At 39.6% G+C, this 18,363-nt stretch overlaps 1 protein-coding gene across 1 annotated transcript in view; it reads left to right on the forward strand.

Annotated features, from left to right (window-relative positions):
- The window catches only part of PLAA (phospholipase A2 activating protein), a 44,947-nt gene that overhangs the window by 4,159 nt on the left and 22,425 nt on the right, over window positions 1–18,363 (forward strand). The window contains exons 2-4 of the mRNA XM_032300016.1: window positions 9,222–9,415; window positions 16,148–16,248; window positions 16,336–16,456. Coding sequence (XP_032155907.1) covers window positions 9,222–9,415; window positions 16,148–16,248; window positions 16,336–16,456 — 416 coding nt within the window. The remainder of the gene's footprint in view (window positions 1–9,221; window positions 9,416–16,147; window positions 16,249–16,335; window positions 16,457–18,363) is intronic.

The raw sequence follows: 18,363 nt of genomic DNA on the forward strand, positions 1-18,363 counted from the left end.
GGATTTGATTATATTAATCTATGTTAATAGATTATTTTAGGTATAATCTATTAGTTCCTACCATAGAATATGAAAATTTATTTAGCTCTCTTTTTGCCTTCCACTCACCCCATCAGATAAGCGTCTTTTCTGTGCTTTGACTCTTATAAATTAAGCTGTGGAATAAACTATAACTCTTCCTTAACAATTTTATGATCTCCATGTAGCTAATGTTTTATTTTGGTTTCATTTGCTTAATTTTCTATGTATATATCACTGACTGAACTTCAAGTTCTTTGTTTGTTACTGAATTGCCTCTGAAGGCATTTAGATATATTGGCTATTTTACAATTTCCTCTTCCTGACAATGAAAACTTTCTGACCTGCTCTGTTTGCCTCTGATGCACAGCCAATCCTGGGGTTTTCCTTCATTGTTGTTTCCAGAATAACTTTTCTGAACCTCATGTGTTGGATTCTTATGGTCATTATCCTTTAGCTTTTTCTTTGTTGGTTTTATGCTTTGTTGCCTTATTGGAACATTACCTCTAGGAGCTTCCTGAAATATAGTGTGTCAGTAATAAATGTTTTAAGACCTTGCATGTCTGAAAGTGATTTTGTCTTGCTGCTGGAATGGTAATTTGAATGGTTGTAGCATTCTAATTTTGAAGTAATTTTCCTTCAGAATTGTGACAGTATTCCTTCATTGTATTCCATCTTATAGTGTTATTGTTGAAAAGTCTGAAGTCATTCTGATTTTTCTTTCTGGAAGGCAGTCTACTTCTATCCATTGTTCCAGGCCATTGGTGGGCCCTTTTAATATGAAAATTCATGTCCATAAAGTCTGGGAAATTTTCCTCAATTAATTATTTGATCCTTTGGCTGCTTTCTCTTTATTTATTTATTTTTTGTCTTTTTTGTGGAACTGTTTTTATTCAGATATTGAACTTGCTTTCTAAATTTCTCTTTTTTTTCCCTTAGCTATAATCTCTAGCAGGTTGCCTTGATTTTTTGTGAAATTATGTCCTTGCTTCATGGTTGCAATATCTTATATCTCTAAGGATGATAATAACAATTAAAAGTTTTAAGTTATTTTCTCCTGAATGGTCTGTTTTCCTCCAAGTTGGTTTGTCTCTATTTTGATCACTGTATTTCATGCTGGAGGCTTTTCCCAGATGTCTGGTAATCTTTATTGTGTGCTCTGTCTTATGGGTGGAGAATTAAGACATTCCTGGGAGATCCGTGCTCCTGGATGGGGCTTGCTGGTTGTGAGTTTTACCGTACGGTTATCTGGTAGGGCCATTATATTGGGCTGATCTGCTGCCCAGAGGATGAGGGTGTGGTTTCCAGGGTTTTGTTTTGGTGGTTTTGGGCTCCAGTGGGAATATACGTGTTCTTTACACTCCAAGACTCAACTATCCTTATGTCCCCCCATTCAAAGATTTTAACCTTTCTAAAGAAAAAGCTTCAGACTTTTGCTGAGTGCTAGAAGGACAGTTGTCTGGCTGGGTTGTCTAGTCGCCCCACCCTCCCTTTTTCTGGTCTTAATGCATACTTTAAGGGTTTTTTTGTTCATTTGTTTGTTCTTTGAGATGGAGTCTTGCTCTGTTGCCAGACTAGAGTGCAGTGGCGCAATCTCGGCTCACTGCACTTCCCCCTCCTGGATTCAAGTGATCCTCCTGCCTCAGCCCCCCGAGTTGCTGGGACTACAGGCGCGAGCCACCACACCTGGCTAATTTTGTATTTTTAGTAGAGATGGCATTTTACCATGTTGGCCAGGATGGTCTCGATCTCCTGACCTCATGATCCGCCCACCTTGGCCTCCCAAAGTGCTGGGATTACAGGTGTGAGCCACCATGTCCGGCCAAGTATTTTTTTAACTCAATTTAAGAAATACTTAATGCTAACCATGTAAAACATTGTGCTAGGGACTTAGGAAGACACAAGAACCTAATCTGGATTCTGCCATTAAGAACTTAACAGACTGCTGCTGAAGATGCTTACAAACATGTATGCTTTGAAGTGCTAAGGGATACACATAGTAGGTGGATTTAGTGATTTACATCATTTAAAAACATGTCTTTTGACTTCCTCTAGGCTTATAGATAAAAATGGTTTCAAAAGCACATTAAAAAACAAGACAACACCCACTGTAATGAACGAGTTGAAATTGGTTACTTCCTGATACCTTCCTTTGAAGGCCTGTTCCTATGCTTCTGATTCTGAAGACTTTCGATTAGTCTTTCTCATGTTTGTTTCTGCCTCTTTGTCCTCATTTCTAGAGGTATTGCTAATTCTTTTACTCCCAGTTTTTTTTTATTGTGGTAAAATACACGTAACATAAAATTTGCCGTCTTAATCATTTTTAAGTGTACAGTTCAATGGTATTAAGTATATTCATAATGCGTAACCATCACCACCATCCATCTTTACTCTCACCACCCCCAGACCCTGGCATCCACTGTTCTATTTAATGTCTCTTATGATTTTGACAGCTCTAAGTTCCACATATAAGTGGGATCATACAATATTTGTCGTGTGTGTGTGTGTGTGTGTGTGTGTGTACGGAGTCTTGCTCTGTCACCCAGGCTGGAGTACAGTGGCTTGATCTCAGCTCACTACAGCCTCCACCTCCCAGGGTCAAGCGATTCCTGCCTCAGCCCCCTGAGTAGCTGGGACTACAGCCACCCATCATGCTTGGCTAATTGTTTGTATTTTTAGTAGAGACGGGGTTTCACCGTATTAGCCAGGATGGTCTTGATCTCGTGACCTTGTGATCTGCCCACCTTGGCCTTCCAAAGTAATGGATTACGGGTGTGAGCCACTGCACCTGGCCCCTCCCCGCCCCGCTTTTTTTTTTTTTTGAGATAAAGTTTCCCTCTTGTTGCTTAGGCTGGAGTGCATGGCGTGATCTCAGCTCACTGAAACCTCGGCCTTCCGGGTTCAAGTGATTCTCCTGCCTCAGCCCCCTCCCAAGTAGCTGGGATTACAGGCATGTGCCACTAAACCCAGCTAATTTTGTATTTTTAGTAGAGACAGGGTTTCTCCATGTTGGCCATGCTGGTCTCGAACTCCCGACCTCAGGTGATCCGCCCATCTTGGCCTCCCTAAGTGCTGAGATTATAGGCATAAGCCACTGCACCCCAGTATTTGTCTTTTTATAACTGGTTTATTTCACTTAGCATAATGTTCTCAAGGTTCTTCCATGTTGTAGCATAGTCAGAATTTTCCTCCTTTTTAAGGCTAAATAAAATTTCATGTTTACAGTGCATTTTGTTTATTTATTCATCCATTGATGGACACTTAGGTTAATGCCACATTTTAGCTATCGTGAATAATGCTACTGTGAATATGGCTGTACAGATATCTCTTTAAGACCCTTTCATTTCTATTGGGAATATACCCAGAAATGGAATTGCTGGATCATATGGTAATTTTATTTTTAATTTCTCTAGGAGTTGCCATACTTTTTTCTGTAGCAGATATCTTTGTTTTTAGATAGCATATTCTGTATGTCTGTTAGTTCTAGTTGATTTATTTTGTTATTTAAGTCCTCTATTTCCTTACATGTTTTTTTGTCTGGTTATTCTATCGATTGTTGAGTTTGAGATGTTGAAGTTTTCAACTATTATTGTAGAACTAGCTATATATTACTCCAATTATGTCAGTTTTTGTTTTATATATTACGTGCATAAACATTTATAATTGTTATCTCTTCTTGTTGTACTGAACTTTTTATTAATATATGATATGCTTCTTTTTCTTACTGTTTTAAGGTCAATTTTATCTAATATTAATTTAGCTACTCCTTTCTTTTGTTGCTGTTTGCATGAAAATCCTGTTTCATCCTATCACTTTTAGTATATTTGTGTCTTTGGATCTAAAGTGAGTGTCTTATAAACAGCACCTAGTTGGATTATGTTTTTTAAAATTGTTTCTGCCAATCTCTGTTTTTTGATTGGAGAGTTTAATTCATTTACATTTAAAGTAATCATGGATACCATTTTGCTGTCTGTTTTCTATATGCCTTAAACTTTTCTTTGTCCCTCATCTCCTGCACTAGTCTTCTTTTGTATTTAGTTTATTTATTTATTTATTTTTGTTTGTTTGTTTGTTTTGAGACAGACTCTCACTCTGTCACCCAGGCTAGAGTGCAGTGGCACAATCTCAGCTCACTGCCACCTCTGACTCCCAGCTTCAAGTGATTCTCCTGCCTCAGCCTCCTGAGTAGCTGGGATTACAGGCTGGCGCCACCAGCACGCCCCACTAATTTTGTATTTTTAGTAGAGACTGGATTTCTCCATATTGGTCAAGCTGGTCTCAAACTCCTGATCTTGTGATCCACCCGCCGTAGCCTTCCAAAGTGCTGGGATTATAGGTATAAACCACTGTTCTGGGCCTCGTTGATATATTTATTTTTTTTATTTTGAGACGGAGTTTTGCTCTTGTTACCCAGGCTGGAGTGCAATGGCGCGATCTCAGCTCACGGTAACTTACCTCTGCCTCCTGGGTTCAAGCAATTCTGCCTCAGCCTCCCGAGTAGCTGGGATGACAGGCTGCACCACCATGCCCAGCTAATTTTTGTATTTTTAGTAGAGACGGGGTTTCACCATGTTGACCAGGATGGTCTTGATCTCTTGACCTTGTGATCCACCTGCCTCAGCCTCCCAAAGTGCTGGGATTATAGGCCTGAGCCATCGTGCCTGGCCTGATTTATTTTTTAAGGAAATGTTTAAATTCCTTACCTATTTCTTTTGTGTATATTCTATTAACTTCTTGTGTGTGTTTACTGTGGGGATTACATTTACTATCCTAAAGTTGTAACCCTCTAATTTGAATGTATATATTTAACTTCAATAAGATACAAAAATTCTCCTTTATAGCTCCATCCTCACCCCTTTTGTTTGTTGGTGTCACAGAATTACATCTCTATATACTCTGCCCAAAAGTCATAAAGTAATGATTATTTCAAATGTGTTAGTCTCTCAAATTATGCAGAAAACATTTGGAGTTACAAACCAAAGTTACAATATCAGCCTTTAGGCCAATTGTTTTTCTTTTAAATGTAATGTTTCTTAAATGATACAGATATCAAAAGTAGAGTTATAAACCACTATCATAGTATTACTAGTTGTATTTACCATTATTATCTTTCTTTCTTTCTTTTTCTTTCTTTTCTTCCTTTCTTTCCTTTCTTTCTTTCTCTCTTTCATTCTTTTTTTTTTTGAGACAGAGTTTGTTCTTGTTGCCCAGGCTCTTGGAGTGCAATGGCACGGTCTTGGCTCACTGCAACCTCTGCCTCCTGGGTTCAAGCAATTCTCCTGCCTCAGCCTCCCGAGTAGCTGGGATTACAGATGCGCGCCACCACACCCGGCTGCTTTTGTATTTTTAGTAGAGGTGGGGTTTCACCATGTTGGCCAGGCTGGTCTTGAACTCCTGACCTCAGGTGATCTACCCGCCTTGGCCTGTCAAAATGCAGGGATTACAGGGGTGAGCCACCACACCTGGCTGAGATCTTTATTTCTTGATACTGCTTCACTTCTGTCAAGTGTGTTTTCATTTCAGTATGCAAGAAGGCTCCTTTAAGCATTTCTTACAGGGAGGTCTGGCGGCAACAAACTCCGTCACTTTAAAAAAAAATTTTTTTTTTTTTTTTTGAAGAAGTGCTGTCTTCTGTTTACAGTAGCAAAGACCCGGAACCAACCCAAATGCCCATCGATGATAGACTGGACAGGGAAAATGTGGCACATATACACCCTGGAATACCATGCAGCCATCAAAAACAATGAGTTCGTGTCCTTTGTAGGAACATGGATGAACCTGGAAACCATCATTCTCAGCAAACTGACACAAGAACAGAAAATCAAACACCGTATGTTCTCACTCATAGGTGGGTGTTGAACAATGAGAACACATGGACACAGGGAGGGGAGCATCACACACTGAGGCCTGTTGGGGGGAAATGGGGGGGGACAGTGAGGGGTGGGGAGTTGTGGAGAGATAACATGGGGGGAAATGCCAGATATAGTTGAAGGGGAAGAAGGCAGCACATCACACTGCCATGTGTGTACCTATGCAACAATTTTGCATGTCCTTCACATGTACCCCAAAACCTAAAATGCAATTAAAAAAAAAAAAAAAAAGAAATGCTGTCTTACTCTGTTGACCCTGTCTTATTCTGTTGTCCCAGACACGAGTACAGTGGTCCAATCTTAGCTCACTTAAGCCTCAAACTCCCAGGCTCAAAAGATCCTCTTGTTTCAGCCTCCCAAGTAGCTGGAACTACAAGTATGCACCATCACACCTAGCTAATTCTCCAAAAAAAAAAAAAAAAAAAAAAAAAAAAAAAAAAATTCAAGATGGGATTTTGCTACGTTGACCAGGCTGGAAGGCTATTCATGAATTTGGTCACAGCGCTCTGCAGCTTTCAACTCCTGTGCTCAAGCAGTTCTCCTATCTTAGTCTCCTGAGGTGCTGGGACTACAGGTGTGTGCCACTGCACCCAGCTTGACCTCCAAAGTTTTGGTAAGAAATCTACTGATTATATTATTGAGGATCCCTTATATGTGATAAGTCACTTCTTTCTTGCTGGCTTTCAAGATTCTTTGTATCTGTCTTTCTTAAGTTTGAAATTAATGTACTTGGTCTGGGTCTCTTTATCTTCTTGCAGTTTGTTGAGCTTCTTTGGAGGTTTATATACATGTCTTTCATCAAATTTGGGATGTTTCCAGCCATTATTTCTTCAGATATCTCTCTGTTCCTTTCTCTCTCTACCCTTCTCTCTAGGACTGCCACAATCTGTATGTTGGTCTACTTCATGTTGTTCCACAAGTCCTTAAGCTCTTGCATTGTTTTTTTCAGTCTTTTTTTTGTGTTCTTCAAACTTGATAATTTTTACTGTCCTATGTTCAGGTTTGCTGATTGATTATTCTGCTTGCTTGAATCTGTCTTCAAGTTGTCTAGCGAATAATTTCATTTCAGTTCTTGTACCTTTCATCTTCATAATTTCTTTTTGGTTTCATTATAGGTTTTCTACCTTTTTATTGATACTTCAATTGTCTTCATACATAATTTTCTTGACTTTCCCCATCTCCCTTTAGTTCTTTGAGCATGTTTGAAACAATTGTTTTAAAGTCTTTGTCTAGTAGATCTGTGATCAGGCCTTTTTCAGGGACAGCGTCTATTGACTTAATTTTTCCTTTGAATGGGCCATACTTTTCTGTTTATTTGTATGATTTGTGGTTTTTTTGTTGTTGATGAAAGTGAACATTGAATCTAATAATATAACTCTAGAAATCATATTTTTCCTCTTTTCCAGGGTTTGCTGGTTTTTGTTATGTTTCTGTGTATTATCTTTTTTTGTGGTAGGGTGTTTTTGTCCCAAATGTCAGCCGAAGGTATAAACTTAGTAGTCTTCTCAGGTCTTTTCTGAGCCTGTGCTTTTCCCTGGGCGTGCAGGAAAAACACTTTTAACTTTCAAAATTTTTACATATATGTAGTTCCTTTTGAATATCTTTGTCTTTATCATCTGGTTCCCAGAGGAGGAAAATGAAGGTGTTAAGGGAATGGGCATCAGCCTTTTAAATTCTGTTGGAAGTCACTTCAGCTCAAGAGGTAGAGGCTTGCAACGATGGGAGGAGGTGCAACAACAATGGCTACTTGTCTCTTTGTTATTGCTCTGTGATCAAAGCAGCAATCAGTGACCAGAGAACAGACGTCTGATAACTTGGAGGACAGCATCCTTTTTTCCAGCCCTAGTGCCTGCAACTGGGAGCAAGGTTCTCCGGGAACAGATGCATGGCTGCCTGCCATGGGACTAGAAGGGTGAGGTGTGGGTGACTGATACTGTGCCAGGAGAGGCATTCATCAAAATTAACCTCAATTTACAACCCAAGCCTTACCCTGGAAGTTGCAAGCTTTCAATTGACTGCAGAGTTTCATAATAGTTACATCAGATAGCTTCTGCCAGTGCATTGTTGTCTAGGTGGGAAGACAGGTGCCTGGTGCTTCTTACTCTGCTGACTTTCTAGAATTTTCTCCAGTTCTTGAGTCTGTTAGGGATTTGTTGGTAAACTGGTTCTTTGGTTTTCCTGCTCCCTGCTTAGAACTCAGGTCTCCTAAGGCCCTTACTACTTTTCTGTAAGCTTTAAATATTCAAAGTTATATTCATGTCTTTTTTTTTTTTTTTATAAATCTCCTTGGACTTGTGGGTTTAATTAACTTTTATTTAAAAACATAACTATTTAACTATTGTTTTTAGTGGGATTTGGGAAGGAAGTAAAAATAGATGAGTTTAAGTCTTATCTGGGAGTCTTAACTCTTTATGTGTACTTGTCTTATCTCCTTCAACTAGACTGCAAAGTCTTTGGTTTAGCTGAGTTAGGGATATCATTCTTTTTATCCCTCTCAGTAGCTAACTTACTGCTTTCCACATAGTAAATAATAATGTTTGAACTTGTTAAGTAAGGCAGTGAAGCAAAGTGATTGATATATATAACAAACTGGTAATCATTTTAATCACAAGGCAATTATTAACATATTGTGTCCATTGATATATATAATTATATATAACATTATATATTATATAATATACTGTAGCCATTCATATATTTCTGTATTAGGTGGTGTTTTCTTTGTTTGTTTGTTTTAGCTTATCAGCTATCATTAGTGTTAGTATATTTTATTCATGGCTTAAGACAATTCTTCCAGTGTGGCCCAGGGAGGCCAAAAGGTTGGACACCCCTTTTCTAGCTATGTAGAAACACATACTGTACTATACTACTGGGCACTAAGTCAATGCTTCATAATGTGAAAAAGTCCTCACTATATTTAGGATGCCTTGATAAGAAATTTCATTATTTTAATTTCATGTATGTTTCATTTAACCAGGGATTTCTTAGGGTAACAGTCAAAAAATTTGTAGAAGTGAAGATGGAGATTGAGAAAAATCCAGTCATGACATTTGTTGCCCTCTCTTTTTCCCTTGTTCTCTATGTTAATGGGTCCTTGTAGTCTTACCAATGAAACACTAACCAAACTTCTCTTAATCTAATATAGTAGTTCGTATGAGTCTATAGTAGGTCATATGAATTATGTAAGGTTGAATTTAAAATAATGGATTTTTAAGATAGTATGTACTCTAAAGTTTGGTCTAGAAACTACATGAAAATGAGTGCTTTGACAGTTTATGTCCTAGGCTAAGTCAGGGTACAAATATATATCTGTTAATTATATTGTTTTTCCAGTCCAAACAGGGGCTTTACAGAAATGCACTGTATGAGTGGCCATTCCAATTTTGTATCTTGTGTATGCATCATACCCTCAAGTGACATCTACCCTCATGGACTAATTGCCACTGGTGGAAATGACCACAATATATGCATTTTCTCACTGGACAGTCCAATGCCACTGTATATTCTAAAAGGCCACAAAAATACTGGTGAGTATAATAATACTTTGGTATTTTTCTATTTGAAGAAGTTTTATCCCTTTGAGAGTAAAATTTACGTACCCAGTTTCTCAAGCTTTTATTAGATTTTGTTTTACCTATAGCTGTGGCTTGGTATTGGAGACCCTTTTGAGTTATCTTAGTTCTGTAAATTCTGTTAGAAATTTGTTGTCATCAGTAAAGGTTGATACACTTATATTATGTAAAAAGTAATGTGTTCAGTTATTGGCTGGGAATGATGGCTCACACCTGTAATCCCAGCACTTTGTGAGGCTGAGGCAAGCAGATCACTTGAGGCCAGGAGTTCGAGACCAGCCTGGACAATATGGTGAAACCCTGTCTCTACTAAAAATTCAAAAATTATCCAGATATGGTGGTACAAACCAGTAGTCCCAGCTACTCAGGAGACTGAAGCACAAGATTTGCCAGAACCCAGCAGGAAGAGGTTACAATGAGCTGAGATTGTGCCACTGCACTCCAGCCTGGGTGACAGAGTGGAGACTGTCTCAAAAAAATAATAAGTAAATAAAATGTTCAGTAATTTAAAAAAAAAATAAAGCTGTATAATTTTAATATACTTTATGACTTTGTTTTTTAACTATTTTATACAATGAATACATTTACTCAGAAAAACTAATAAAGACCCAGAAGGAATGTGTTTAGGGCTCTGGTATTATTATTGAAAAGTATTTAATACATTTGAATATTATTTTCTGTGATTTGTATATATTCCCGATTCTGTGACAATTCTGGATTTCTGTGTGGCTTAACAGTTCTTTATTGTAAAATGACACGCTTAATCAGTGCAGTAAGTGTACTTTTTTAAAAATACAAATGAAATAGTTGGAACATGTTTCATAAACGCTTTAAACTTAATTCCTTTAAAGAATTTGTATAATATGTCTGGCATCATGGCTCATACGTGTATTCCCAATACTTTGGGAGGCCAAGATGGGAGGATTGCAAGAGGCAAGGGGTTTGAGACCAGCCTGAGCAACATAGCAATATCCCATCTCTACAAAAATTTAAAAAATTAGCTGGACATGGTGGATATGGTGGTCCCAGCTACTCAGGAGGTTGAGGTGAGAAGATTGCTTTAGCCCAGGAGTTGGAGGCTGCAGTGAGCTGTGATCATACCGCTGTACTCCAACCTGGGTGGATAGAGTGAGATCCTGTCTCTTAAAACAAAAATAATTTTTTTATTTTTATTTATTTATTTATTTATTGAGACAGAGTCGCACTGTGTTGCTAGGCTGGCATGTAGTGGTACAATCTCAGCTTACTGCAGCCTCTGCCTCCCGGGTTCAAGCAATTCTCCTGCCTCAGCCTCTAGAGTAGCTGGGATTACAGGGGCCCACCACCATGCCCAGCTCATTTTTGTGTTTGTGTCTTTAGTGTAGAGACAGGATTTCACCACGTTGGCCAGGCTGGTCTCGAACTCCTGACCTCAGGTGATCTGCCTGCCTCAGTCTCCCAAAGTATTGGGATTACAGGCATGAGCCACCATGCCCAACCAAAAACAAAAAGAATTTTTAAAATGTTTGTGTGCATGTATGTGTATTTGTGTGAGAAATCTTCAATACAGAGTGATAAAGATTTTTTTTTTTTTTGAGACGGAGTTTTGCTCTTGTTACCCAGGCTGGAGTGCAATGGCGCGATCTCGGCTCATCGCAGCCTCCGCCTCCTGGGTTCAGGCAATTCTCCTGCCTCAGCCTCCTGAGTAGCTGGGATTACAGGCACGCGCCACCATGCCCAGCTAATTTTTTATATTTTTAGTAGAGACGGGGTTTCACCATGTTGACCAGGATGGTCTCGATCTCTTGACCTTGTGATCCACCCGCCTCAGCCTCCCAAAGTGCTGGGATTACAGGCGTGAGCCACCGCGCCTGGCCAGGATTTTTTATATTTTATTATGGAAATCAAATATATACAAAAGTTGAGACATCATATTTTTGTTTCATCTTCCCCTTCTGCTACATTATTTTAAAATTTCTGATATTCTACTATTTCATTTATAAATACATCCTTCATTTGGTGGCTCTAAAATAGGGGTTGGCAAATTTTTTCTGTAAAGGATCAGATAGTAAATACATTTTAATCTTTTAGGTCATATGGTTGCTGTCATAACTGCTCAACTCTGTCACCGTAGTCCAAAGCAGCCATAGACAGTAAATGAATGAGTATGTCTGTTTTTGTGAACACTGAAATTCTAATTTCATATAATTTTTACATATTAGAAGATTGTCTTTTGCTTCTTCTTCTCTCAATTACTTAAACACATAAAAACCATTCTTAGTTTGTTAAGTATATAAATACAGGTGGCTCACCAGCATTAGTTTGCCAGGCTTTCTAAAAGATAAGCTCTTCCTCTCTCTCCTTCTAAAAAATAACTACAATATTATCACACCTAAAACAAAACAAAAACTAATTTTTTATCAACTATCCAAAGAATGTTCCAATTTACCCGGTTGTCTCATTAATCTTTTTTTATAGTTTATTTGAATTGTGACCCTTGTGACCCAAATAAGGTCCACATTTTTCTTTTTTTTTATTATTTGGAGACGGAGTCTCGCTCTGTCACCCGGGCTGAAGTGCAGTGGCACAATTTTGGCTCACTGCAGCCTCCGCTTCCCGAGTTCAAGAGGTTCTCCTGCCTCAGCCTCCCAAGTAGCTGTGATTACAGGTGCCCATCACCATGCCTGGCTAATTTTTTTATATTTTTAGTAGAGACAGGGTTTCGCCGTGATGTCCAGGCTGGTCTCAAACTCCTGACCTCTGGTGATCCGCCTGCCTCAGCCTCCCAAAGTGCTGGGATTACAGGCATGAGCTACCATGGCCAGCCCCACATCTTTCAATCTGTCAGTTTCTTTCTTTTTTCCTTCCTGTTTGAAACCAGATTATTTTAGCTATAGAATTTCCCACAATCTGAATTTTACTGGTTAAAGCTTGCTTGTTTCCTTTAATGTATGTTCTTTACTCACCTATATTTCTTGTAAGCTGTTAGATAGATCTAGAAGCTTTATCAGGTTCAGATTCAAGTTTTTGGCAACAGTATAGGTGGTATTCTGTATTTTCTGTTGTATCACATCAGGAAGTACACAATATCTTTTTGGGATATTAAGATTGATTAGAGGGGCTGGGTGTGTTGGCTCAGGCCTATAATCCCAGCACTTTGGGAGGCCGAGGCAGGCGAATCACAGGTCAGGAGTTTGAGATCAGCCTAGCCAAGATGGTGAAACCCCATCTCTACCAAAAATACAAAAATTAGCTGGGTGTGGTGGCGGGCGCCTGTAATCCCAGCTACTCAGGAGGCAGGAGAATCGCATGAACCTGGGAGGCAGAGGTTGCAGTAAGCCGAGATTACGCCACTACACTCCTGCCTGGGTGACACTTCGAGACTCTGTCTCAAAAAAAAAAAAAAAATCAGTGGGTTCAGGTATTGTATCATTCATTCATTCTAAACCTCTCATCAGCCTTGCACAGTCGTCATTTTTAGCAGCTACTGATAATCATTGCCTAGATTCAATATTTTATTAAGGTTTACAAAATAATTGTACTGTAATTCTAATATTTCTGCATTTGATCACCAATACTTTTTTGTATAGATCTTTCCACATTAATTCTGGTTACCATGTGGGACTTTTATATAGAAAAGACAGAATAAATGCTTGCCTTGACCCTTCTTCCATCTTATTTACTAGTTTTCAGAAGGAGTTGTTTTCTGAATATCTTTTCATTTCTCAAATTGCTCCATATCTCACCATTGGAAACCTCTTTAAATTGACTCCTATGACCTTTTCATAAGTCCTTCACTAGTCTTCCTTGCTTTCTAATACTACAGAATGTTCTAGGTTCAATTTGTATATTCTGTACCTGAAACCGACACTTTTGCGAAGAAGCCCTATTTTTTTTCTTTTACTGGGAAATGGTATTTTATTCAATTATATTATGCTGGTCTGTGGAAGAATATAAAGAGCACCCAAGTTTCAACTATTAAGATCTCAGTGATGTAACATATGAGCATTTCTCAGTTACCCTACATGTTCAACATGAATTAATAAAGGGACTCTGTTCATCTGATTTTCTCAGGAATGCAGGCTGATGGGGCTTTCTCTCCACACGTACTTCAATAGTAGTTGCAGCAGTCAAAGGACAACATGGTTAATAAGGCACTGGCTTTTAAAAGCATTTGCCTTCCTTGAGTGTCACAGTAGTGGCGGATTTTTAAAAATCAGTTAAAAAAACCACCAAAAACGTGTCTGACTGAAAATGTCAGCTACCATTTTGTCTATTGACTAATGCAAGTATCATGGCTGTGCCTAACTTCAAATGGAGGAAGAAAGTACCATCCTCCCATGTGTCCACAGAGGGAGCATTACCACAGCATGTTTTCTGGTCATCAATTATTGAGCCTCATCAAACAATTCGAAAGTCTCCTGAGTGATGCTAAGTATTCTGAACATCAGGGAAGTGATGCTCAGAAGTAAGCTGTCACACATACCCAATATATAGTTATGGAAAAGGAATAGGATAATCAGAGCAAACACTCTCACTCAGAGGAGGAAGCATTGCAAGACAAGAGTTTTTAATCTAGAGCCATTCGGAAATCTAAATTAGAGGCTATCTCAACTCAGGGTGGAGAGACTTTTGTGATTGCTTCCTTCTGGTCAAGGAAGAGGGTTTCCCAATCCATTGTTCTTTATGGCTGTGCTTTGACCCCCAAGTATATTCTTCTTTCCTAAGATATTTTTTCTTTTTTCTTTTGAGAGAGGGTCTTACTTTGGTGCCCATACCAGAATTCAGTTGTGCTATCATAGCTCACTGCAGCCTTGACCTCCCAGGCTCAAGTGATCCTTTCACTGGGACTACAGGCTTGTGCCACCATCCCTGATTTTAAAATTTTGTTTTAAGGCTGGGCGTAGTGGCTCATGCCTGTAATCCCAACACTTTGGGAGGCCGAGGCAGGCAAATCACAAGGTCAGGAGTTTGAGACCAGCCTGGCCAACATGGTAAAATCCCATCTCTACTAAAAAAAAAAAAAACAAAAAAACCTAGCTGGGTGTAGTGGCGGGTGCCTGTAATCCCAGCTACTCGGGAGGCTGAGGCAAGAGAATCGCTTGAACCCAGGAGGTGGAGGTTGCAGTGAGCCAAGATCGTACGACTGCACTCTGGCCTAGGTGACAGTCTCAAAAAAAAGTTTGTGTGTGTGTTACAGACGGGGTCTCACTGTATTGCCTAGGCTGGTCTCAAACTCCTGAGCTCAATCAAAATGCTAGGATCACAGGCATGAACCACTCCACCTGGCTAATTTTTCTTTTCTTTTCTTTTTTTGTTTTGTTTTGTTTTGTTTTGAGACAGTCTCGCTCTGTCGCCAGGCGCCAGGCTCGAGTGCAGTGGTGCAATTTCAGCTCACTGCAACCTCCACCTCCTGGGTTCAGGCAATTCTCCTGCCTCAGCCTCCTGAGTAGCTGGGACTACAGGCGCACGCCACCACGCCCAGCTAATTTTTGTATTTTTAGTAGAGATGGGGTTTCACCATGTTGGCCAGGTTGGTCCCGATCTCTTGACCTTGTGATCCGCCCGCCTCGGGCTCCCAAAGTGCTGGGATTACAGGGGTAAGCCACCATGCCCAGCCTCTTTCTTTTTTTTTTAAAGAGAGGATTTTGCTGTGTTACCCAGGCTGAAGTACAGTGGTATGTGATCACAGCTCACTGCAACTTCTGCACCATGTGCTTAAGCAATCCTCCCACCTCAGCCTTCCAAGTAGCTGGGACCAGAGGCGCATACCACCATGCCCAGCTGCTTTTTGTTTGTTCGTTTGAGATGGAGTCTCGCTCTGTTGCCCAGGCTATAGTGCAGTGGTGCGATCTTGGCTCACGGCAACCTACACCACCTGGGTTCATGCCATTCTCCTGCCTCAGCTTCCCAAGTAGCTGGGACTACAGATGTCCATCACCATGCCTGGCTAATTTTTGTGTTTTTAATAAAGACAGAGTTTCACCATATTGGCCAGGCTGATCTCGAACTTCTGACCCTGTGATCTACCCACTTCGGCCTCCCAAAGTGCTGGGACTACAGGCACTGGCGTGGCTTATTTTTTTATATTTTTAGTAGAGACAAGGTCTCGCGACATTGTCCAGGCTGGTCTCGAACTCCTGAGCTCAGCAATCTGCCTGCCTTGGTCCCCCAAAGTGCTGGGATTACAGGTTTGAGCCATTGTGCCTGGCATAATTTTTCATATTTGTAATTTTTAGCCTGCATAATTCTACATTAAGAAGGTAAGACATTTAATTAACCATATCATTACTGTTGGACATTGAGCTTGGCTACAGGTTTTTTGGTCATTTTAATGAATGCAACCTTAAATATTTATATAAATAGTGTTTCAAAATCATTTACGTTACCTCCCTTTTATGATTTGTTAAAGCTGGAAGGATTGTGTAGCTCACTTAAGTTCTGCTCCCTCATTTTACAGACAAGGACTCTGAGTTTGAGTAATATCTCTGCAGTTATGTGGCTTGTAAGTGGCACAGGTAGGCCTTGCGCCCAGGCAATCTGGCACCAGAGTCTGCTCTTGACTACTGTACTCTTATGTGTCGCTGCTGAATTAAGCCTTAGTTAGCCACTTGAAAGTGTTTTTTAAAATTGGAAAGCTTTGGTAACTTTCATTTTTGAGCTTTTTTCTATATGAAAATGTGTTGCCTAATGATGTTTTTTCCTTAGTTTGTAGTCTATCATCTGGAAAATTTGGGACATTACTTAGTGGTTCATGGGACACCACTGCTAAAGTCTGGCTGAATGACAAGTGCATGATGACCTTACAGGTACAGTGGTTCTGTGTAAATATTCTAAAGAATAATTAAATTTAATGATTCTGTGGCAACTTAAATTGATACCCGTTTTACTCACAGGGCCATACAGCTGCAGTGTGGGCGGTAAAGATCTTACCTGAACAGGGCTTAATGTTGACTGGATCAGCTGACAAGACTATTAAACTGTGGAAGGCTGGAAGATGCGAGAGGACTTTTTCAGGTAAGATCAGAGTAGACAAGTTTTATAATATCCTCGCTTTTTATTTGCTCAGATTTTCTTTTCTCAGAAGTTTAAAAGCATGAAAATATTTGAAAAACATTAGTATATTTAAGCTATTATTTCTGATGAGTTAGTATCTAATACCTTTTAAAAAGATATAATGAGACCGCTCATAAAACAGCCAGGTGTAGCCTGATAAATAGCTGTCTGATAAGCTGTAATATGTGTATGTGCTTCTCTATATATGTATGCAATTTTTGGTTGTCATTTTAATACTGGTTGTCATTTTAATAGCCTGAAACTTCTAATCATAAGCTTTACTGATGGTCAGTCAGCAGTGTTATCTTCATATATGGAAAAAAGTATTATTACTGCCTTTATATTGAAGTGCATTGTTTATAACGAATTTCAGGCTTTGTTTATGTTCTGGTTTATGGGAGTATTCTCTTTAAACCCCAGCTGTTAAATAATGCCTATACTGATGCATATGCTGTCTAAAAGTAATATCACTGATTTATTTGTAGGGTACTTAAATTTTTACTGTGAATTTTAATTGTTGTTGTTTTCCCTCTCTTTTTGAATTTTCTCCTTAAAAGTTGGTAGCTACCCAGGATAATATGCAGGAAGTCCCTTTATACAGATAAAAGTATCTTTTGGCCGGGCGTGGTGACTCACACCTGTAATCCCAGTCGTTTGGGAGACTGAGGCGGGTGGATCACTTGGGGCCAAGAGTTCGAGACCAGCCTGGCCAACATGGTGAAACCCTATCTCTTTTAAAAATACAAAGGAATTAGCCAGATGTGGTGACACACGCCTGTAATCTCAGCTATTTGGGAGGCTGAGGCACGAGAATGTCTTGAACCTTGGAGGCAGAGGCTGCAGTGAGCAGAGATCATGCCATTGCACTCTAGCCTGGGTGACAAAATGAGACTCCATCTCAAAAACAAAACAAAAAAGGAAAGAACAACAAAAAAAGTATCTTTGGATGGAAAATGGATGATGACTAAGCATCCTTCTGTTTCTGCTTCCATATATACTGTATAATATGTATGAAGTGATTATTTATCTATGATAGCTAACCTAAGTCAACAAATACTGAACATGGGAAATCTGACTTCTTTTTTTTTTTTTTTTTTTTTTTTTGAGACGGAGTTTTGCTCTTTACCCAGGTTGGCCAGGATGGTCGCGATCTCGGCTCACCGCAACCTCTGCCTCCTGGGTTCAGGCAATTCTCCTGCCTCAGCCTCCTGAGTCGCTGGGATTACAGGCACGCGCCACCATGCCCAGCTAATTTTTTGTAGTTTTAGTAGAGACGGGGTTTCACCATGTTGACCAGGATGGTCGCGATCTCGTCTCACCGCAACCTCCGCCTCCTGGGTTCAGGCAATTCTCCTGCCTCAGCCTCCTGAGTCGCTGGGATTACAGGCACGCGCCACCATGCCCAGCTAATTTTTTGTAGTTTTAGTAGAGACGGGGTTTCACCATGTTGACCAGGATGGTCTCGATCTCTTGACCTCGTGATCCACCCGCCTCGGCCTCCCAAAGTGCTGGGATTACAGGCTTGAGCCACCGCGCCCGGCCTGGGAAATCTGACTTCTAATCTCCATCACAAGCTTCAGAGAATGTTTTGTTCTTAAATTTATGGGCTACTCTTTGTTGTATATTTCCATTATATCTGAATATTTGTTTTTTGTGAATTACTCTTGTTATTGGGGAAGAAAAACTGAAAATGAATTATGGGGTGAAAATGAATTGTTGGGGCAAAAATACTATTTATGGAGGTTTTTGGAGAAGATATGATGAATATAAAGTAACTTTCCAAGACTGGTATTAAAAAAAATATTGATAAACTTTAAATACAAATTTTGGTTACCAGGCTTTCAATAGAAAAAAAAGAAGATTTCTCT

The sequence above is a fragment of the Sapajus apella genome, unplaced genomic scaffold (genome assembly GCF_009761245.1).
Source record: "Sapajus apella isolate SASKATOON/1434 unplaced genomic scaffold, GSC_monkey_1.0 scaffold42, whole genome shotgun sequence".
Lineage (NCBI taxonomy): Eukaryota > Metazoa > Chordata > Mammalia > Primates > Cebidae > Sapajus > Sapajus apella.